Raw genomic sequence first — 18,590 nt, forward strand, 5'->3', positions numbered from 1 at the left:
GCTGGAAAAGGCAGATCAGGAAGGAAACGTTTTATGATAACTCAAGAGGCAGTGCCCTCCTCTTTGAAGCTATGTCAGGGTGTCTTAGAACGCGCAGCTACAGAAAAAAATTAAACAAAGAAGATGACACATGTGCTGTGTGTGGTAAATTTGAAGAAACAATAGAACACCTCGTCCTAAAATTCGATGGTATCCATCACGATGTCGATGCAGGCACAGTCACTCTTCCTGTGGCGTTAGGGTTTAGAGATAACAACAGTCATGTAAATAAATCTGCGGTGGAAATTAGCAAAAAGCAATTGGAGGATTGGTGGCACAAAAGCAGAGAGGTGACATAAGTTTTAAAGTGTAGGAAGACGTTTTTTTTTAAAGAAATGGAGAATTGTATTAAAAATTTACAGCAGAGTAAACAAAAATAAAGGAAAAAAAAACTGAGCATAGTGGCAACAATTGCCCCGTTTCAAAGGGTACGCTCGTACCTTCCATCCATCCATCTATCCAGACAGAGTTAAGTACCAGAGTTGCGCGTAGCCCTGCCGAGTTGCCGCAGAACGCATCCAAGTTATACTGCAAAGCCATACTTCGCGTTTGCAGGAGACGCTATACGGCGCAACTCGGACGGAGAAAACATCGAGCGATTTCCTTCGGCAATCCCATTCTCCATATTTTACCGTGGACACTCCTGATTTATATAATTATACCGAGTAAAAGGCTCGCAAAGCTTGTCTCGCTCTGCGGCTGCACTCGGCAGACATACGCGCAACGCTAGGTTCTTATGCAGTAACTCTAGCTCTAAAGACGGTTTACAGTGCCGTATCATGAGGGCTGCAATCTTTCGTCACGTGATCACGCTGCCATTGCACGCCTCCTGACTGATCAGCGCCTGCCTCGTCGCGACGGCTGCTGCGTTTGGTGGTTCGGCTACGACCGCCAGTGTTTTGGCTGATACGGTTGTAAAGGAGCGGAAAGACGACATTAAGGTTTAACCAAAACTTCAAAGGACATCTGAGAACCCTAATTTTGTGACTTGAGGCATGAAAACGTAATCAGGCGTCATGTCGCGGAGAGACGCTAAGCTCTCCGCATCTTCGGACCATTTAATGGATCGCCTGGCTTCTTATGTTTGCCGCCGCTGAAGGCCCTGATGAATGCTTTTTATTGTTATCTAAAACAGCTAGTTTTGATGCTTCTGCGACAGTGCTGGACATTGTAGTATTGTGTACATGCATGCAGACATCGCTTTAAAACGTTTGCATGCACATCATACGCATTTCTTTGCAACCTGCTAACGACGCTTCGGCAACATAAAATATTTTCTGCTGATTTGTTAGACACAGAAAGGCGACAAAACAGATATATACACAAATTATAACTATCATGGCAGCAACACCATGCATCAAGCAGCCTTCACTGGCTGGCGTGTAACTGTTTCGAAGAGTTCCCCCGATATAAATGTAATAACGCGCGCATGGCAACGTGTTTATGCTACAGTAAGTTCACATTTATGTCAGCCTGTCACAAAATTGTCGTGCACTCCACGCTCGATATGTGGACATGAAAATGCTCGCGGTCTCGTTGGTAGTAAGTAAAGAGCTTCACTGTGAACGCTTGCTTGCGAGGTCACTTTTATTTACTGTCTCACATGGACCGCGAGGAAGGGACAACCAGCCAGCACAGCAGCCGTAACGAAATTTCTTTATTCCGAATGCGCACCATGAAAACCGCGCTTCCCGGAGCGAAGTTTAACAGTAGCACCAAGGCCGCATGCAATACATGGACTGACGGTAAGCGTTGTCCACTCGTGTGGCTGTGCACTGCATAATCTACAGTAACGGTATGCAGTCGTCCTCCTCTCTGTTCCTGATTCGGCCTCGAGCGCTTCGGTTACTGATCATCGCACACCTTAGCTTATGAGCAATGCGGTCTCTCTACACACGCATACGCAATTGACAGCACGCCGTCCCGGTTTCGGCGGCGTAACAGCTTGTTCATGGGGCTGTGTTGTGCACTTACCCTCGCACACTTTCCAAGATGGAAAACTTTCTTTATAGATTCGCTATATAGCCCTCGTGGACGTGTTTGTTGTTCTCGCTCGTTAGGATAGGGTGCATGGCGAACGAGCGCGAACAGGGGAAGTACGTCCTTGTGTAGATCGGGGCCGGGAAGCTCGCAAAAGATCTCACACCACGCCTTTACTTCTCTGTCGCAATTAATGCAATCCACAACACAGCACGTATTTCCTCTGCCTTTCCACATATTCGTAGAAAGAACTCATTCACCAGCTTCTCGCAATACTTCTTCGGGTGCGTCGCTGCGTTCACACCGGCGACTTATGAGGCCCGTAATGGCGACGAGTTCCAAACTCGCCTGTGGCACCATCTGGCCTCAAACGAAAGAAGTGCACGCTGTAAACGGTATATACAGGTGTGTGGACGACTTTGCAACCACTATTGCTTGCACAAATTTGTCGTGTCACATGGTATAATCGCCTGTGCATCTTTTTTGTTGTTGTAAATGTGTAATAAGTAAGCTCTACTGTAACGCAAATAATTTCCAATAAAATGATTGGTCTCTTCAGCGATATATCAAGTATGCTGTAGTGCCTGCATGCCAGCATTGCTCCTTTTAGTCGTTTAATTATTCGGGGTTGCACATACATATCACCAATGCCAACGTTTCTAGCCCCATCCTAATCAGGTTCTCTCCTTCTCTCATTTACCCACTCACTCTAACGTCCACAGGTCCTTCCGCAGTTGCACAAGTACTGGCACCTTTCCACTTTCTATACCCCAAACAATTTGCGTAAGTGCCACCGTCGCGTGCTATATGTATACTTTCCGCAGCTTAGATCTCCGTGACTGGAATATTAAGCAGCATTTTAGAATATATCCGCGACAAACTTGAGTTGCTGCCACTGTTGACACACCGGGTGCTCCTCGAGATCCGAACAGTCAACTAGCGCAAACTGCGGAGCGTATTGCTTTTAGGAAGAAGGATTAGAGGGCATTAACGTATGAAGTTGAGCTATTTGGCACTTATTCGTTCTTGCAGACAGCCCGAGAGTTGGGAGGACGAGAAAAAGACAGGGCATGGCACTGACTTTCAACTCCAGGGCTTATAACGGGAACTTGGATATGCGCACTCGAATAAACAAGACAATCTGAAAGAAAATGTGAGAGCAACAAAAACGAAACAGACAAAATAAAAGATTTGACGCCCGCGGTCTCTCGAAGCCACTGAAGGAAAAAAAAAGTGGGTAGGTCACCCGCGCCACAGTATCAAAGCTTAGTGTAAAGAATAGAAAAAAAAAGTTCTCTCTGAAGCTCGAGACCAAGTCACGTGAGAGCGGTCGCGCAAAGCGCCGGACGGATGAATAAGCGCGTATCTCCTGAAACGTGACTGGTAGTGAGCAATTGAGGATAGTCCAGCTAGGCCTGCCTGGAGCTTTTCCTGGCAAAGAGGCAGCGCGAAATAGCGCAACGAATGGCTTCAGCAGACGCTGGCCAGCGATGACAGGTTCGCTGCCGGACTATATGCCTTTTTTTTCGCTCCTCCCACGTACTCCCAGCGACCTGCCTATCATTTAAGTTAGCGAAAGAGCGCGTTCGCGCTGTATTTCACGATAGGGATCCTAAGTGCACTACTGCCACCAGTGTGACAAGAAGAGTGCATCTTGAAACCGCACAAAGAAGACAAGGGACGAGGAGGAAACCAACAGGACAGAGCGCGGAACTTCCTCCTCGTCCCTTGTCTTTTTTGCGCAGTTTCAGGATGCACTCTACTAATAGTCACCAACTAGCCCGTCCCTCTCTATTATACGTGAAAAGAAGCCAAGGCTGTCCTTGTGGCTTCTTGCTTCTCAGATGGGGCGCGCTGAACGCCTGGGAGGATGTCACGTGTGTTGTACTAACGTCCGTATCTCTTTGTGCCGCTTTGGGTCCATCGCCATGCTGACATTTCAAAGTAACTGCCTCAAAATTAAGGTCTAGCTCGCCGCCGCGGTGGCTGAGTGGTTATGGCGCTCGGCTGCCTGGCCCCAAAGACGCGGGTTCGATCCCGGCCGCGGCGGTCGAATTTCGGTGGAGGCGAAATTCTGGAGGGCCGTGTACTGTGCGATGTCGATGCACGTTAAAGAACCCCAGGTGGTCGAAATTTCCGGAGCCCTGCACTACGGCGTCCCTCATAGCCTGAGTCGCTTTGGAACATTATAAACCCTCATAGACCATAAGGTCTAGCTCAACGCCGAGCTGGAAAATGTGCGCTGTTTGCAACTTTCAGAGCACTAAGCAGCGTGGCTGGGGCTTAACTAAAACGAACACAACCGATAGGCGAGGCAAGACCGCCGGTCTTGTCTCGGCCATAGGTGGTGCTGTCACCGCGTTCATTCTTCACCCGGTGCAAGCGTGTCGCGAGCAGAGAGGCGGCCAAGGGACCGACCTGGCCTGACGCAACTCCAGCCACAGCGACCGTCGCAGAGGCACTTCTTCTTCGAGCTGATGCAGTCCTCGTCGGTCTTGCACTTGCGCAGGCAGCGGCGGCCCAGCGCGGCCGCTTCCTCCCGGTTCTGCGGGCAGCCTTCGCGCACGTCTTCCTCCTCGCCCTCGGCTGCGAACAAAAAGACAGAGGCACACGTTGCACAAAGGAATGAAATGCCCAGTCATTGCCCTTAAGCCTTAACCGCCAACCAGTTCAGAGACAACTTATTTGGAGACTTCCCACAGACCTTGTTTTTGTTAGGCATTCATTGTTTTGTTCTTTTCAAGCGTAGCTTCACCACGCCATCTAAAGCCGATTTCGCCGTGCATGGCACAACCCTCTACTGCGCATGCGCCGAAATATTCGGGGGGGGGGGGCGCGTAAAAATCAGAGGGCACGCACACACTAAATGAATAAAAAAACCGACGTCCAAGCCGGGAATCGAATCAGGGCGTTTGGCGTTCAAGACGGGGACGCGTACACTCGGACACGACGGTTCTCTTTTTCTTCTTTATTCCATGGTGTCGCAAAGAAAAATATAAGCATGCTTACGCCACAAAACACCAGGCCAGCATACATCTGCACAACGCCACCTTCCAAAACATCAAAAGTCTTGGGAGGCACACACATGCATCCAGACAGGGGAGCCAGCTAGGCGGCTCTTCCAGGGCAGCATGTACTAGCGCATTGCTCACGAAACAAAGATATCGACGACCGTGGTGATTCGGCGTGGCGGCCTATCATGCGGTTTTTCCAGAGACTAAATAGTCCCAGCAACATAAAGGGATCATATGGCGCAACACAGTTTTTCTCCACAGGAAAAAAACGGATACTGTAGGGTGTGATGTCAATGTCCTTCTTAATTGTTCTTTGTAATATGTCCCAGAAGAACATAGCATCAATGCACTGAATAAAATAATGGTCAATTGTCTCTGGTGTGTTGCAAAGGCGGAAATTCACCGTACATGGCGCAAGCATCTTCTTAGCATGAAGCCATGCCCTCACAGTCAGCGTGGATTTATGCAGTTTAAAGGCGGATGTTTTTGCAGCAGAAGAAATGCTCATTCGGATTCGTGTTAGGCGAATTTGCCACGACGGTTCCACATCTGAATGTGAATAAAGGCACGTCTAGTGAATGCACGGGTTTCTTAGAAACGTATCTTTGAGACCTGCACTGAGGCATACATGAGTAATTACGAGCATGCAAATTACAGATGTCGGAATTAAGTGACTACCATGCGTTTCCAGTACAATTCCTCCGAGCTTAGCGTGCAGTCGTAGGTCCATCCTGTAGACATCCACTGAACACCCCCCCCCCCCCCCCCCCCCCCTTCGCCATGCGTGGCGCTGGGCCGGCAGATGGCGCGCGTATCTTCTGAGCCTGCGCCTTCCCTGAATGCTGATGTACCGTCTAAATCAGCGGGTGCTCAAACACGAGGGAGCGATATCGCGTTTTACTCTTAAGGCGGAGCTTAGCGTCTCCAAAGTTTTTTTTTTCCCCTCTCACGTAGACTGCTTGTGCTTCGCAGCAGCTATGGCCGACGTATTAAAGGAGATAATGAGTTTTCACCTAACAAGCCCAGTGCAGCCTACTGTCTTCGGCTGTCACTATAAACAAGAAAAACCCCTCGTTATCGTTTATCGGTGCGAAGGATCGATTCATAGAGCCCCATCGAAGGTTACACCTCAGGTTGCCCAAGACAATGGCATCCATAGGGGAAGATGACTAACGCGGCAACTAACAATTCAGCTTCCTTGCCTTACAAGTGTGTCGTTGTACGGCCGCTCAGATGTTTATTTTCAGCCACTTATTTTTTTCTAAAATCCAGTTTGCCTCTCCATGTGACCCGTGTCTGATACTATGGACAACTGGCGCTGAAGATTGCCGTGTCCATCGCAGCGCCTAAGCACACAGCCCAGCAAAAGAAGCACGCAGTTTTTGGTGCACGCGTAGTGCTTTCCCATGCCACCTGCCTGCCTGCGCGTATAGGCACGAGTTTCTGCGGACTGTAGAAGCCACACGTGGCGTGCGTCAGCTAACTGGGCTACGTCGAGGCAAGCTTGGCAAGAAATGTAATCAGCCAAAAGCGCGCTTGTATTGGTTCAGAATATGGTCTCGCGTTTGGAGCTACCCAAGCGGGTCATGGCAGCAGTTTTTAGACGCCCATTGGAACAATACCAGCGCCGCCCGGGAAATGCAGGTTGCATATAGCCCTGCTACCTGCTTACCTGAGCTTGCGCTCTTCAAACAGAGCTCGCTCGCCTGGATTTCCTTTTTTTTTTTCACCTGCAACTAACTGAAATCGTTCTGAAAGAAGCACTCTCTTACAGCTACGCTGGTCAATGGCCCATGCCGCGACAAGTGACACGCGGTTCCAATTACGTTCTCAAGCATGATTAAAAAATGGATAGCATTAGGCACTGTAGAAGACTACGGGCCGTTCAAAAGAGCAAACGGGTGTCACGTGAGCAAACTATAGCCAATATAGCGTCGTATCGTTTCGATGTAACATAGCGCGATTCGATTGGTAAATATCAGGGGTGGCCAGGCAGGCATATGCAAATAGCCACAAAAAGATCATCTTTCCAGTGAAGAGCCGCAATATAAAGGGGGACGTGGCAATTTTTTTTATTGCTTGCAACACGCATGTTTTCGCACACTGTCCGCAGGATGGCACCAACTCTCTGCTAGAACACAGGAGAAGCTGTCTTTACAGGCAGACATGGAACGGGGGGAGGGGGGTTACAAATGCCAGAGAGTCATGAGAGCCGCACTTGGACCTGCGTGGAGCTGCATGCGGCTCACGGGCCGCAGTTTACCTCTCCCCCCCCCCTCCCCTCCCCACCTCTAGTGTAGATACTCATCCTGAGCATTCGCACAGCAAAAATTAAAAAAAGAGAACGCGTAGTCATAATAAATTGCGGTCACAATACGCCGAAGGTTGTTATGAGCCGATTGTTGCAGCTAAAGGCCAACAGATCAACCTCGCGTTCTGCTGCGCAAATATGTTCTCTCTGGTCTGAGTCCATCTCACTTCTTTGCAGTGGAGTGGAAGCTACGAGCGCGAGGCGACGGCTTCCACAAGCCCACTACATGAATGCGACAGAAGTAGACTCGAATCCACTTTTTGAACTAAAGTGCGAAAACATTGGGGACGAACCGCACCTATCCTTATCAAAATCCGCTCTTTCTCTACAGAAAAGATCGACTCAAGCCGCATTCAAGTAAACACGGCTACAAGCGCGCTTCTCCCGCAGTCGCTAGCCAACCACATAGATCTGCCTGAAGGCTGTCACCTAGTGGTGCTAGAGCCTGCGTGTTGTGCGATGTCAGTGCATGGTAAAGAACAACAGGCTGTCGAAATTTATCCGGAACCCTCCATTACGGTGCCTAGGTCTTTCTCCCTTTAATTTTTCACTCTCTCTTTCACCAACGGCGTGGTGGAGGTGTTCACCAAGAAGTGCGGCCATTATTACGCCTTTCTTTCCCTCAAAACAATTTTTTTTTCGTGGTATTAGCTATACGCTTCAGGGCGAAAAAGCCCTGAGACACACTGCAGCTCTATGGCGAATACATAAGTAGGACGGACGCCTGGTATACCGTTAAACCTTCCTTCTCTAAAAGCGCTCGCCGGAACAAAACGTACAAGCTACATGCGTTGGTCACCAAGGGCGCTGCAGTAGGCAATGTGTTCTGGAGAGTGGGAGGCAGCACGGAACATAGAGGCGCACTTTCTGCAGCCATGGTACGGTTACCACAAAAGAAGGCACTTCTGGAGACAGTATGTACGCCGCAGTCAATTACGGCTAGCAGCGCGCAAGAAGAATAATCACACTGCTTATAGCGACGTAAAGCTCATAGCAGTGCTATGCCTCGCAGCAACGATGTTATTACCATAATTTAACAAAACCCCTAAGCGCTATCAGGAACATAGACAAGAAACTCGGGACGAGGAAAAAAAAAGAGAGAAGGCCTTGCCTCAGGCGCTGCGAAGGGACGTCGAAAGGAAAGACTGATAGCGCGTTCTTCCTTGTATGCCCGATGTATAAGCCGGCAATAATTTGAGAACGACCTTTGTAGCAGATTTTTCTTTTTCAACCCTGCCTCGTTACAACGTGCCCAATAAAAAAAAATGAAAACACGCCGTGCGAGATTAGCGGCGCAGCGGCATACGTGCAAAGAACGGCCGAAACGCTGCACTTCGTGGGAGCCGCAAGTAATCTGCGAGATACGAACGTGCGCACGAGCGCGCGCACATATTTATGCGCAACAGGAGGGCGGGGGGGGGGGGGGGGGGGGGAATGCGGCAGCCGCTGAGAGCGAACTTACATATTCAAGGACTTCTCTCCCCACTTTTTGTTTTGCCAGCATGGATAATTTACAGCTTCTTCCCGGCGCAACAACAAGAGAAATGGAAGTTATTTCTCCGGGGAGTAGGAAATCGTTCCTGGGAGAGCCAGTACAGCCTGAAATAGCTGCGTCTTTTCGACGGGTGCGCATAGACGGGCGGGGCGATAATAATCGGTGTCATGTGCGAAGCGGCGGCGGCAAGGAAAACGAATTCACCAGCAAAACAGGCGCCGGAAGAAACGCGCGGGACGTACGCCAACCTCGCCTCGTTTTAAGCCCCGCGCCGCACGTCGACGTGTTTCGACCTAACGCGAGAGCGTCCCGCTCTGAGCAGATGGGAGTGATTTCTTTTCACCGAAGCCCTCCAGAGGTCCGAAGCTCGTTGGGCGCAGGCCGAAAGCGGCTTTTACAGCGAAGACGTATCGCGGTGTCTGTTCATTAATATGGATAAGAACTCGCCCCCACGTAGGGAAGCGCAAGACGCTATATATGTGCGAGAACTAGCGAGAGTTACAAGACAAAAAAAAAAAGGCGACGTGCAATAGACGCAACGCTTTAGACTGAGCAACGTTTCTCCTGGAAACTTCTCGATAAGAAGCAATAGAAAAAAAAATTGCGCATTTCCTCCTGCCTGCATGTTAAATATTTAAGGTGGCTGGACGAAAAGCTTTTAAAGAGCTGTTTTGCTGAATAAAACAAGGAGTCTAAACTATAGGCTGAGAGCATGGAACCGGAGTTAAAAAATAGCCAGAGGGGGCTAAATAATTTCACGCGCTCTCGAGCGAAAAGGATAGCAAAGTCGTGCTCTAGCGAACGCGAAACCCCGGTTAATTTATTGTTCCTACTTTCCGAGGAACATCAGCAAAAGAAAACGCTCTGCGTGAGTTACAAGGCTCTAGGAATCTTCTTAAATGCATCGGTTTAGGAGCCGGCAACGGTGCCTGAGGACACATTTAGCCGCGTATGGAGATTGTGTTGGCTTACCTAATACATGCAAAGGCGCATCTTGCAGTGTACTGCGAACGAGCTGCGACCTACGTACACGCAATCAGTCTTTTTTTTTTGCACCTCTCTTTTTATACCATTGTAAGCGGTTCTTCAGACAATTTTCTGCCCCCTCCCCTCCTCCTCCCTCAGTCGGTTGCGTTGGGCTTAAATACGCGAGTTTCTTGGCTTTATCCCAAGTTACTTACTTACAAAATATATAACAGGGGAAGACAAACAAAATTGCAAAGAGTTGGATCACTTCATGCTTCACGGGAACAGTGAAGCTGCTGCATTTTGATTGCTCATATTGAAATTCGGATGGAAGGCTGCAACCGGTCAATGGAAAACATGCTAAAGAAAGAATAAAGAAACTACACTGCGCTTGCTTCCTTTTTTACAGCTTGTTTCAATGCTTGGCCTCTTTTAAATTGCTGATACAGCCAACGCTTTTGAAGGGGTACAGACATGAAGTTTTTGGGGGGGCCATTTTTTTACCTTCAAAGAGGCCTACGGACCTAGTAATCATAAAAATGAACTGAAAACGTCAGTTCACAGCGTAATAATTATTTAGAAGCGATTTTGTACCGGCAGTATCGGCCTCGGTCGGTCATAACGCTGAAGAAAACTTTGATGCCACGGTCGACCGGTCAACCTGGACTACCCCTTTTCTGATGACACCGGCGTCGCCAGCAAGCACTGGTTGTTCCTCTGAACAATCACCGGCTCCTCTGAACAACAGCACTAATTGGGGCAAGCGCACCTTGACGTCAATCGATGTGGGTGGCAATGCCGACTTGTTTCTCGGACAACATTCAAAATCACATTATATTGTGTTCCACTCAACTCCTGAGACCGTAACTTGCTAGAAGGCATCTTCTTACGCCCGTGAAATAAATCGTATCTTTTGTCTGCGTTCGAAATTTTGTGTCTGTACCCTTTAAAACACGGGGTAAACGAAAAGAAGACGCTAATAAAGATTTTTAGGCTCCTTCAATTATCGATAACATAAAGGGGAAGTTTTGTTCACGCCTGGAGTACTCGTGTAGTGTGCACGATACGATCGCATTCATTAGAGTCGGGGCTCTGTGTTTCGACAATCACTGTACAGCGTGCGAGGCGCCCTGATTAGGCGGCCGCCGCAATTGGGCGCCCACCTCCCTCGTCACCTATCCCGCCCTCCCCTTTCGAGAGTAGGGCGCCATATTGGAGTCGACTGTGGCGTGCGCTGAACCAAGACGTCGTCTCGATTGAAACTGGGCCTTCCTCGCGGCGGCCGAAATTGCGCACTGCCGAATCGCGCCACTCGATTCGCGAAGAACCGCGTTGGGTCCGGGCTTTGATTGAGAGGGCCAGCCGGACGCACCGGTGAACTCGGTAGCCCGGCCTCGGTCCTACTTCGGCGCTAGCACTCGCGCAGCCGCCGTCCGCGTACTTCCGTAATGAGGGCACACGGGCTCCATCACTGATCATCCCTTTGCCGCAAAGCCGTGCAAGCCTTCGCAGTGCACACTACTCAGCTCCCTGCCCTCCCCTACCACCCTCTCTTCACCCCCCCCCCTTGTGTGCATGACCAGGAGGGGAGACAAAGCTTCGTCAGTTTGCCGCGAGCAGTTCCATAGCTAACTTCCTTCTTAATTTGGTTTGCATCCATTGGAGGATGGCTATTATGTACGTGTTCCGCTTGTAGCTGCGATTGGGATACAAGTTCTGCGAAGTGCACGCGCGATAGAACGTAATTTGAGCTAATCTAGAGTAATTAGCGGCGGAAACCGCGACGACAACTGCGGCGTGACGCATCCTCCGCGAACGGTTCGATTTCATACTACACGAGAACCTTTTCGCTTGCTTTTTTTTAAGAGATAATTTCCACGCAAGAGTCCTGCAAACGATATCCAGTTCTGATAGCATGTCCATCATTATCGGACAAAAATTTTTAAAATTGAAAAATTGTAAGATACTCTTATGGAAGCATTGAAGGAAATGGTCCATTCTTCTGATAGTAGAAAAAAAAAACAATGGGGAATGCTTTTTATTATAGCAAAAACGTTAACAGAAAACAATTCAAGAATGCCGTCAGGTGATCTGCGGATATATTGATTGTTATAGTGAAATTTTGCATTATATGAAAAAAACTTGCGTTCATCGATGGTTTCCCGCTCAAAAATGCCATTGTCCAGAATTGTTGGGCATGGGCTGGTGAGAGAGCTGAGGAGATTATGCTGATTCAGTGAAAGAACATAGTTCCCTACGGGCAGTGAAGCGTCGAATTGCCCGTGCGCTGCGTTATTTTAGTGTTGTGAAGCTTCGCGGTTCCGTGGCGTACAACATTCAGGTCCAAAACAACTACTATAGTCAGACACAACTCAAGAACGAAGGGGCTGATGCCCCTCAAAGGGAGCCCTCCAGCCAATGGCGTCCACGGGCTGTCATGACGTCGTGCTCAATCCCTTTGCACTTGCTATAGCGTGACACCGTCGGGTCTTTCAGGTGTAAAGGAACTGGCCGCTATTTTACTGGATAAACAGCGACGTAACGACAAGCTGGAGGCCTCGTTTGAGGGGCGTTTGCCGCTTTGTTCTTGAATTGCGTTCGACTGTAGTTTCTGAATCGCCCAATTAAGTAAGTATTAAGTAAGGGAAAATGCCCAAACGATACCACAGCCGCACAACATGCTTCCAAATCAGCAAACTGAAGTAGTGGGCCGATTGCTGTAGAAGCGAAGATTCAGTCGAACCTACACTTCGAAGTATTGAAGTGGCAATGAAGGATCGTTGTTATAAACGATGATTTTTAAACAGGGTTGTGCAGAAAAAAAGAATCGAACAATTGTAATGCATTTAATGAAATACAGGGAACTGATTCACACCTTTTTATCTTATTAACGCGAAAAAAATTCTAACTAGCTAGCTTTGTTCCTTAGCAGTCTTGGTCACATCTCTCCGCCAGAGATATTTCTCGAAGACGAGTTCCCGGAGGGACTCGATGTTTTGTAAGGACTTCTAATGCTGCACAAATTTCATGGGATTTTGTTCAGCACCGTCATCGCGGCCCGCGACTGCAACACCTGCAACCATCACCTCGTCAGGAAAGCCTGCTTTTGTTTTGACGGTACGCAAATTTTCCCGGTCCCGATGAGCCACCATGATCACAGCTTAGCGGTGGTCAAAGCTCTGTATCGGAGCATAGCGGAAAATTTTCCAAAAAACTAGGCCACTGCTCCTTGGCAATCGGAGCGAATGCCGGAGAAATTCCAGCGACAGTTCTTGACGGTGGATGGCGCCAAAGGCGATCCGTACAGTCGTCATTGCCGAGGAGGAATGCCGATGTAAAGCACAAGCCTGCTTAACACATTCCGGCGGTACCTGTGGTTCGCTGTCGCGGCCGCGTCTATGGGTCTGCATTCACGTCAAGTGGGAAGACCACGCTAGAAACGCGGGCGCATCCAGTCATCCGACTGGTTCAAACATGGAAAACGTATGACAGCCTACAGAGACGATCCAGTGACGTAGCAGCTCACCTGCTGACCTGCCCCGCGGTGCGCAAGCAACCGTCGAAAATGGGTATGAGGTCAAGTTAGCTAAGAATAGAGGTCGAGGATTATGGCGCAGCGCGTGCTACCTTAGCACAGTTCGGAGTTCGCATAGCGCGTCATGTTTGCCTCCGGACTGCGTTGTCAGCGCGGTTTGGCTGGTGACGTAGCAGCGTTTTCATCTTTGCCCTAATTTATTGTTTTGTGGAAGACTCCAAATTCAACTGTTATAGCCGATAATGAGCTACGGCAGCACTGCTCTAAGAAATTTTTTTTTACCATAGAAAGCCTAGACGAGCTGACTGTGCCACGGCTATCTCTGTTTTATCCGATATATTGTTCTAAGCGACAGCTGATTCCCATAAGTGAGTCTGACAGTACAGGGTATTTCAGCGGTGGCAGGAAAATTTAAAAATTGGCTTTTTGACTCAACCTTTTAATGCCCAAATTATGAAGGAATCAAAGAAAACAATCAATGCCTATACATTATGCTACTTAACCTACCCACGCTGAAAAGCCAGTGTCAAAATTTCATTAGCGCCGTTAAAGTTTCAGAGATTTGTATGTCACCAATTAGCAAAAGTTAGCAATTGGTCCATTTTGTTTAGCTAGTCCGAGTAGTTTGATATACGAACATAACGACGATCTCAAACCAAATCGAAGGACCAGAGACGGTAAAGAATTTTTGATTCAACAAATGTCTTCCTATTTCTCCCCGCAACATTTGTCAGAAAATTACAGACGAGTTATTGATGGACGCTGGCTGGAAGTCGCATTTTCGCGCCCTTTTTTCTTTTACTCAGCGTAGTCGCAGTGACGACACAAAATGCTAGCTACTGAGAACACGTTGACGTCACACTTTGTGAGTTTCATGTAGTAATGAGTAAATGATGGGCAAACGGTGCGCAAATAGCATGTCACAAATTCGCAACAATGGGCAGTGGAGGTTAAAAAGTCGCTTTCCTCGCATAGTATTGTATCCGGTGTTCGGACGGAAATGAGAAAGCATCTCAGATGTGCCAACTAGTACTTTGGTGACGCACGCCGAAGGGTGACGCGCTTCTTTGTGCGCGAAAACGCGCTCACCAGAACCGCGCTTGCTGTTTGCCGTGCCACGCCGCCCAGAATTAAGTGTGCCGCAGCGGCGACAATAGCATTTGTGGGTTTTTAAAGAAATTCATATAGCTATTGCTAATGAAAACCTTCACATCTCTAACTACAATGGGCCACATAAATATAATAGCTCAAAAATTAACTACTAGACTGTAGTTAAGCAGCTTGTATTTTTTATGTATTTTAGGGCACCCTTCGGTAACCTTTTCTAGAGAGGGAGAAAGACGAACGGAAAGGCAGGTAGGTTAACTAGGCTACGCCCGGTATGCTATCCTACACGTGGGAAGGGGAACGGAGGGAGAGATAGAAAGGGGAGAGAGAAAAGGGAGTTGATCACTTTTCCACATGTCCGTTGGCCAATACTTGCAGGGCACACAGGGCACACATTGATAGTTCACAACCTTGCACCCATTCCTCAGTCCTTTAAGAACTTGAGAAGTGCATTCAAAGCTGTCCTTTGCGATGAAGGCTTACTCCAGGGACCCATAATCTTGGCTTCAGTAAGGGGCCGAGGATCTAAGCGGCGGAGTGTTGCAGCCAGGAGGGCACGCTCACGCTCAAACTGAGGGCAGTTACAAAGAAGGTGTTCTATTGTCTCGCCACACCCACAGGTCTCTCAGACAGGAGAGTCTGCCATTGCGATTAAGTGGGAGTAGGCATTTGTGAACGCCGCTCCCAGCCACAGACGACACAACAGAATAGCATCGCTGCGGGAGAAGCCGGACTGAGGACTGAGTTGAAGTAAGGGGTCTAGGCGGTGCAGACGGCATGCGGAGTTTACAGGAGAAGACCATGACGCTAAAATCTCATCTCGGCCAAGCACGCGCAGATCTCTTGCTGCGTCGGCTCTTCTCAACGGTATCGGGACAATGTTGGCACTGCCGTGAGCCGATCGACCTGCAGCGTCAGCTGCGTCGTTTCCGACAATGCCACAGTGTCCCATTGTCCACTGGAAGACGATGTCATGACCCTCTTCATGCGCCTGGTGTTGAATATGTCTTAATTCAGCTACGAGTTGATCGTGATCGCCATGGCGTAAAGCAGAATTAAGGCATTGTAGGGCTGCTTTTGAGTTGCAGAACACAGCCCATTTGTGGGGTGTTTGTGCACCGATGTACTGCACAGCCGCACGAAGAGCGGCCAATTCTGGCCAGGTGGAGGTTGTCCGATACGAAGTTTGCTGGTTAATACTGGTCTGTCTCGCAGGAATGACCACGGCGTAAGTTGAACTGTGTGGGGACCTGCCCTGCAGCCCCCTGAGTTTGCTTTCCCGCGAGGCACCGTGCAGCGGCGGTCTCACCTCGAGGCTGAGCGCTTCCCCTGTGAGTTACATTAACTGGCAAGAGAGGGCGCCAGCATCGCTGCGCGGAGACTGTCAAAGCCCGCGCGCGGGAGAGGGGCTGCGGCTGGGATAATCGCCGCGAACGGACGCGTCGCTCGCGGCTCCACTCTTCGCCGGCGGGGCGAACATAGCGACGGGGAGACAGGCTCCCGTACTCGTCCCGTCCGGCCTGCGGAGTTTATATCACTTGCCCTAGCGCGGGCGAACATTCGCTCGGAACCTTGCTGATGAGTCGGACGACCTCGATTCATTAGTGTACCTTGTTCCTAGCTGGCGTTATTGTTTCTGTAGCAATAAATGCCTGTTTGTATCAGCCAATGTGTCGTTCCTTTGTTCCCTCAGAGCAAGGCCCGCCGTGGTCGGCGAGCGCTCAGTAGCGTACGCGATCACGGGGTGGGGTCCGGGCGGCTTTGAACCGTGTCAGCCGCGATTGAGTGGGGAGAACGTACTTATCTCCCCATGTCGAACCCCACATCTGGCAGCCCAACGTGGGGCCTGCTCTTGGAACATTGGACGACTGTCGCTTCGGTTCGGGGAACGCTCCTTGTCCGGACTTGACAAGTGCTAGGCCTAGAGTGAATTTTGATCGCTAGGACCTGCGGCATGCTTTCTTGAGTGCGAGTATTGCGCTGCAGCATGTTTGAACTTGTCGACATGCTCAGCACATTTTTCCCTGGAGCTTCTTCGTGAGAATCACTTGGTCCGCATCGAGGGAGCGCGAGGCCTAGCGCCCGCGGAGTTGCCGAGCCCGAAGCGAGTGATTACGGAAGCCGCGTGGGTGGTCCGAGTTTCTGTATATATTTTCTCTGTCTCTTTTTCGACTCTGGGAGTAGCGGCTCCGGGAGCCGGGTTGCCTGGGGCCACGGGTGCCGCTACGAGCTCGCTGGTATTGCAGCTCGGCACCGGGCGCTCCGACACCGTCCGATACGGTGGGCGCCGACCGCTCAGAAGCTGCTTTGTGCAGTGAGCGGGGTAGGACCACCCCACAAAGCTGACGTCTCCTCGCGGCTGCGCGCACATAACCCGTTTCGGGTCTTTGTTGTGGTCACGGTCGTTGTCGGAGTGGTCGTTAGGCCTGAGGCTTTTCAGAGCTGCCTGCACCACGTTAAAAGAGACGCGACCATCGGACCGTGTCGTTGAGAGGGGGCGCACTTTGCTGCCCGCCAGTTTTTTTTTGTAACCTTGCACGAACTGAGCAGTCTCGTTCAACTCAAGAAAGGGCTTTGTTCACTCGAACTTTGCGTTTGCACAGCCGCCGACACGTTTTGCTAGCGAGTTAGGCATTGTGCCACGAGGCCCTTGCGGATGCCGTTTCCCCTCCCGTGACCTACGTTAAAGGCACGCCGAGAGCGTTTCGGCAATTTTGCAGATCCGGTGCAGCCACCCAGGCCTGCTGTCCGGTGTACATCGTCTCGCTGCCACCTGCTGCGACGGAGCGGCCTGTATCCTGTTCGCCGCATCCATCCGGGGCAGCTATGGCGAGGCCAGTCAGCAGTCACCTTCGGCTGCTGCTGCCCTGGCTACTACTGCAGGATCCTGGCCTGCAGTTTTCCCACCTGCCTTCCATTCGCGGGCCTGCGAACACGGTAGTCCGCGGGCATGCGAGTCGTCCCAGCGGAGACCTTCACGCCGCCTTCGGATGACTGCGTGGACGCTGTCGGCGTGTCCTCCGCTGCAAGACGTGCCTCAAGGACATGAAGACCAGGAGACTCCTCCATAGCATGTACCTTCAGGCGCGTGGGTCTATTTAAGGTTGGGAGGATGTGGGGACCTGCCCTGCAGCCCCCTGAGTTTGCTTTCCCGCGAGGCACCGTGCAGCGGCTGTCTCACCTCGAGGCTGAGCGCAATCCCTTGTGAGTTACATTAACTGGCAAGAGAGGGCGCCAGCATCGCTGCGCGGAGACTGCCAAAGCCCGCGCGCGGGAGAGGGGCTTCGGCTGGGATAATCGCCGCGAGCGGACGCGTCGCTGGCGGCTCCGCTCTTCGCCGGCGGGGCGAAGAAGCGACGGGGAGACAGGCTCCCGTACTCGTCCCGTCCGGCCTGTGGAGTTTATATCCCTTGCCCTAGCGCGGGCGAACATTCGCTCGGAACCTTGCCGGTGAGTCGGACGACCTTGATTCATTAGCGTACCTTGTTGCTAGCTGGCGTTATAGTTTCTGTAGCAATAAATGCCTGTTTGTGTCAGCCAATGTGTCGTTCCTTTGTTCCCTCAGAGCAAGGCCCGCCGTGGTTGGCGTGCGCTCGGTAGCGTACGCGATCACGGGGTGGGTTCCGGGCGGCTTTGAACCGTGTCAGCCGCGATTGAGTGGGGAGAACGTGCTTATCTCCCGAATTCAACCCCACAACTGGGACCTGAGGCCGAACCTTCCGTATACACATGAGTGCGGTTGCTATATGCGGCGAGGAGTAGGTAGAGTGTCAACTCTTTAATGGCTGGTGTCGATAAGTTCGATTTTTTCGTTATGCCCGGAATTGTAAGGCGCACGCATGGTTCCCGCAGACACCACAGCGTAGAGGAAGGCCGTGCTGCCGGGGTGAACTGTGATGGAATGGACGATGGTGGGCTGCTATAACCTTTGAAAACGCTGCGTATGGACTTTGAACCGCCACTAACACAAGCTGGTGCTGTGGAATCCTTGTTAGATGACATATGTGGATCCGCACGGTGTCAAGGGTTATATACGTCGAGAGTAGGTAGTCCTGGGGGAAAGCAATGGTAGCAACTGTTGATGCACTGCGAGAGAGACCCAGGTATGTGCGAAGTGCCTGAACTTGTATAGTCTGGAGGGCA

At 50.5% G+C, this 18,590-nt stretch overlaps 1 protein-coding gene across 1 annotated transcript in view; it reads right to left on the reverse strand.

Moving 5' to 3' along the window:
- Nucleotides 1-18,590, reverse strand: part of LOC144115058 (sushi, von Willebrand factor type A, EGF and pentraxin domain-containing protein 1-like) — a 541,580-nt gene that overhangs the window by 282,802 nt on the left and 240,188 nt on the right. Inside the window, 1 exon segment of the mRNA XM_077649191.1 lies at nt 4,438-4,605. Within this exon segment, the coding sequence (XP_077505317.1) occupies nt 4,438-4,605 (168 nt within the window).

Source organism: Amblyomma americanum, chromosome 1 (genome assembly GCF_052857255.1).
Source record: "Amblyomma americanum isolate KBUSLIRL-KWMA chromosome 1, ASM5285725v1, whole genome shotgun sequence".
NCBI classification, from domain to species: Eukaryota; Metazoa; Arthropoda; class Arachnida; order Ixodida; family Ixodidae; genus Amblyomma; species Amblyomma americanum.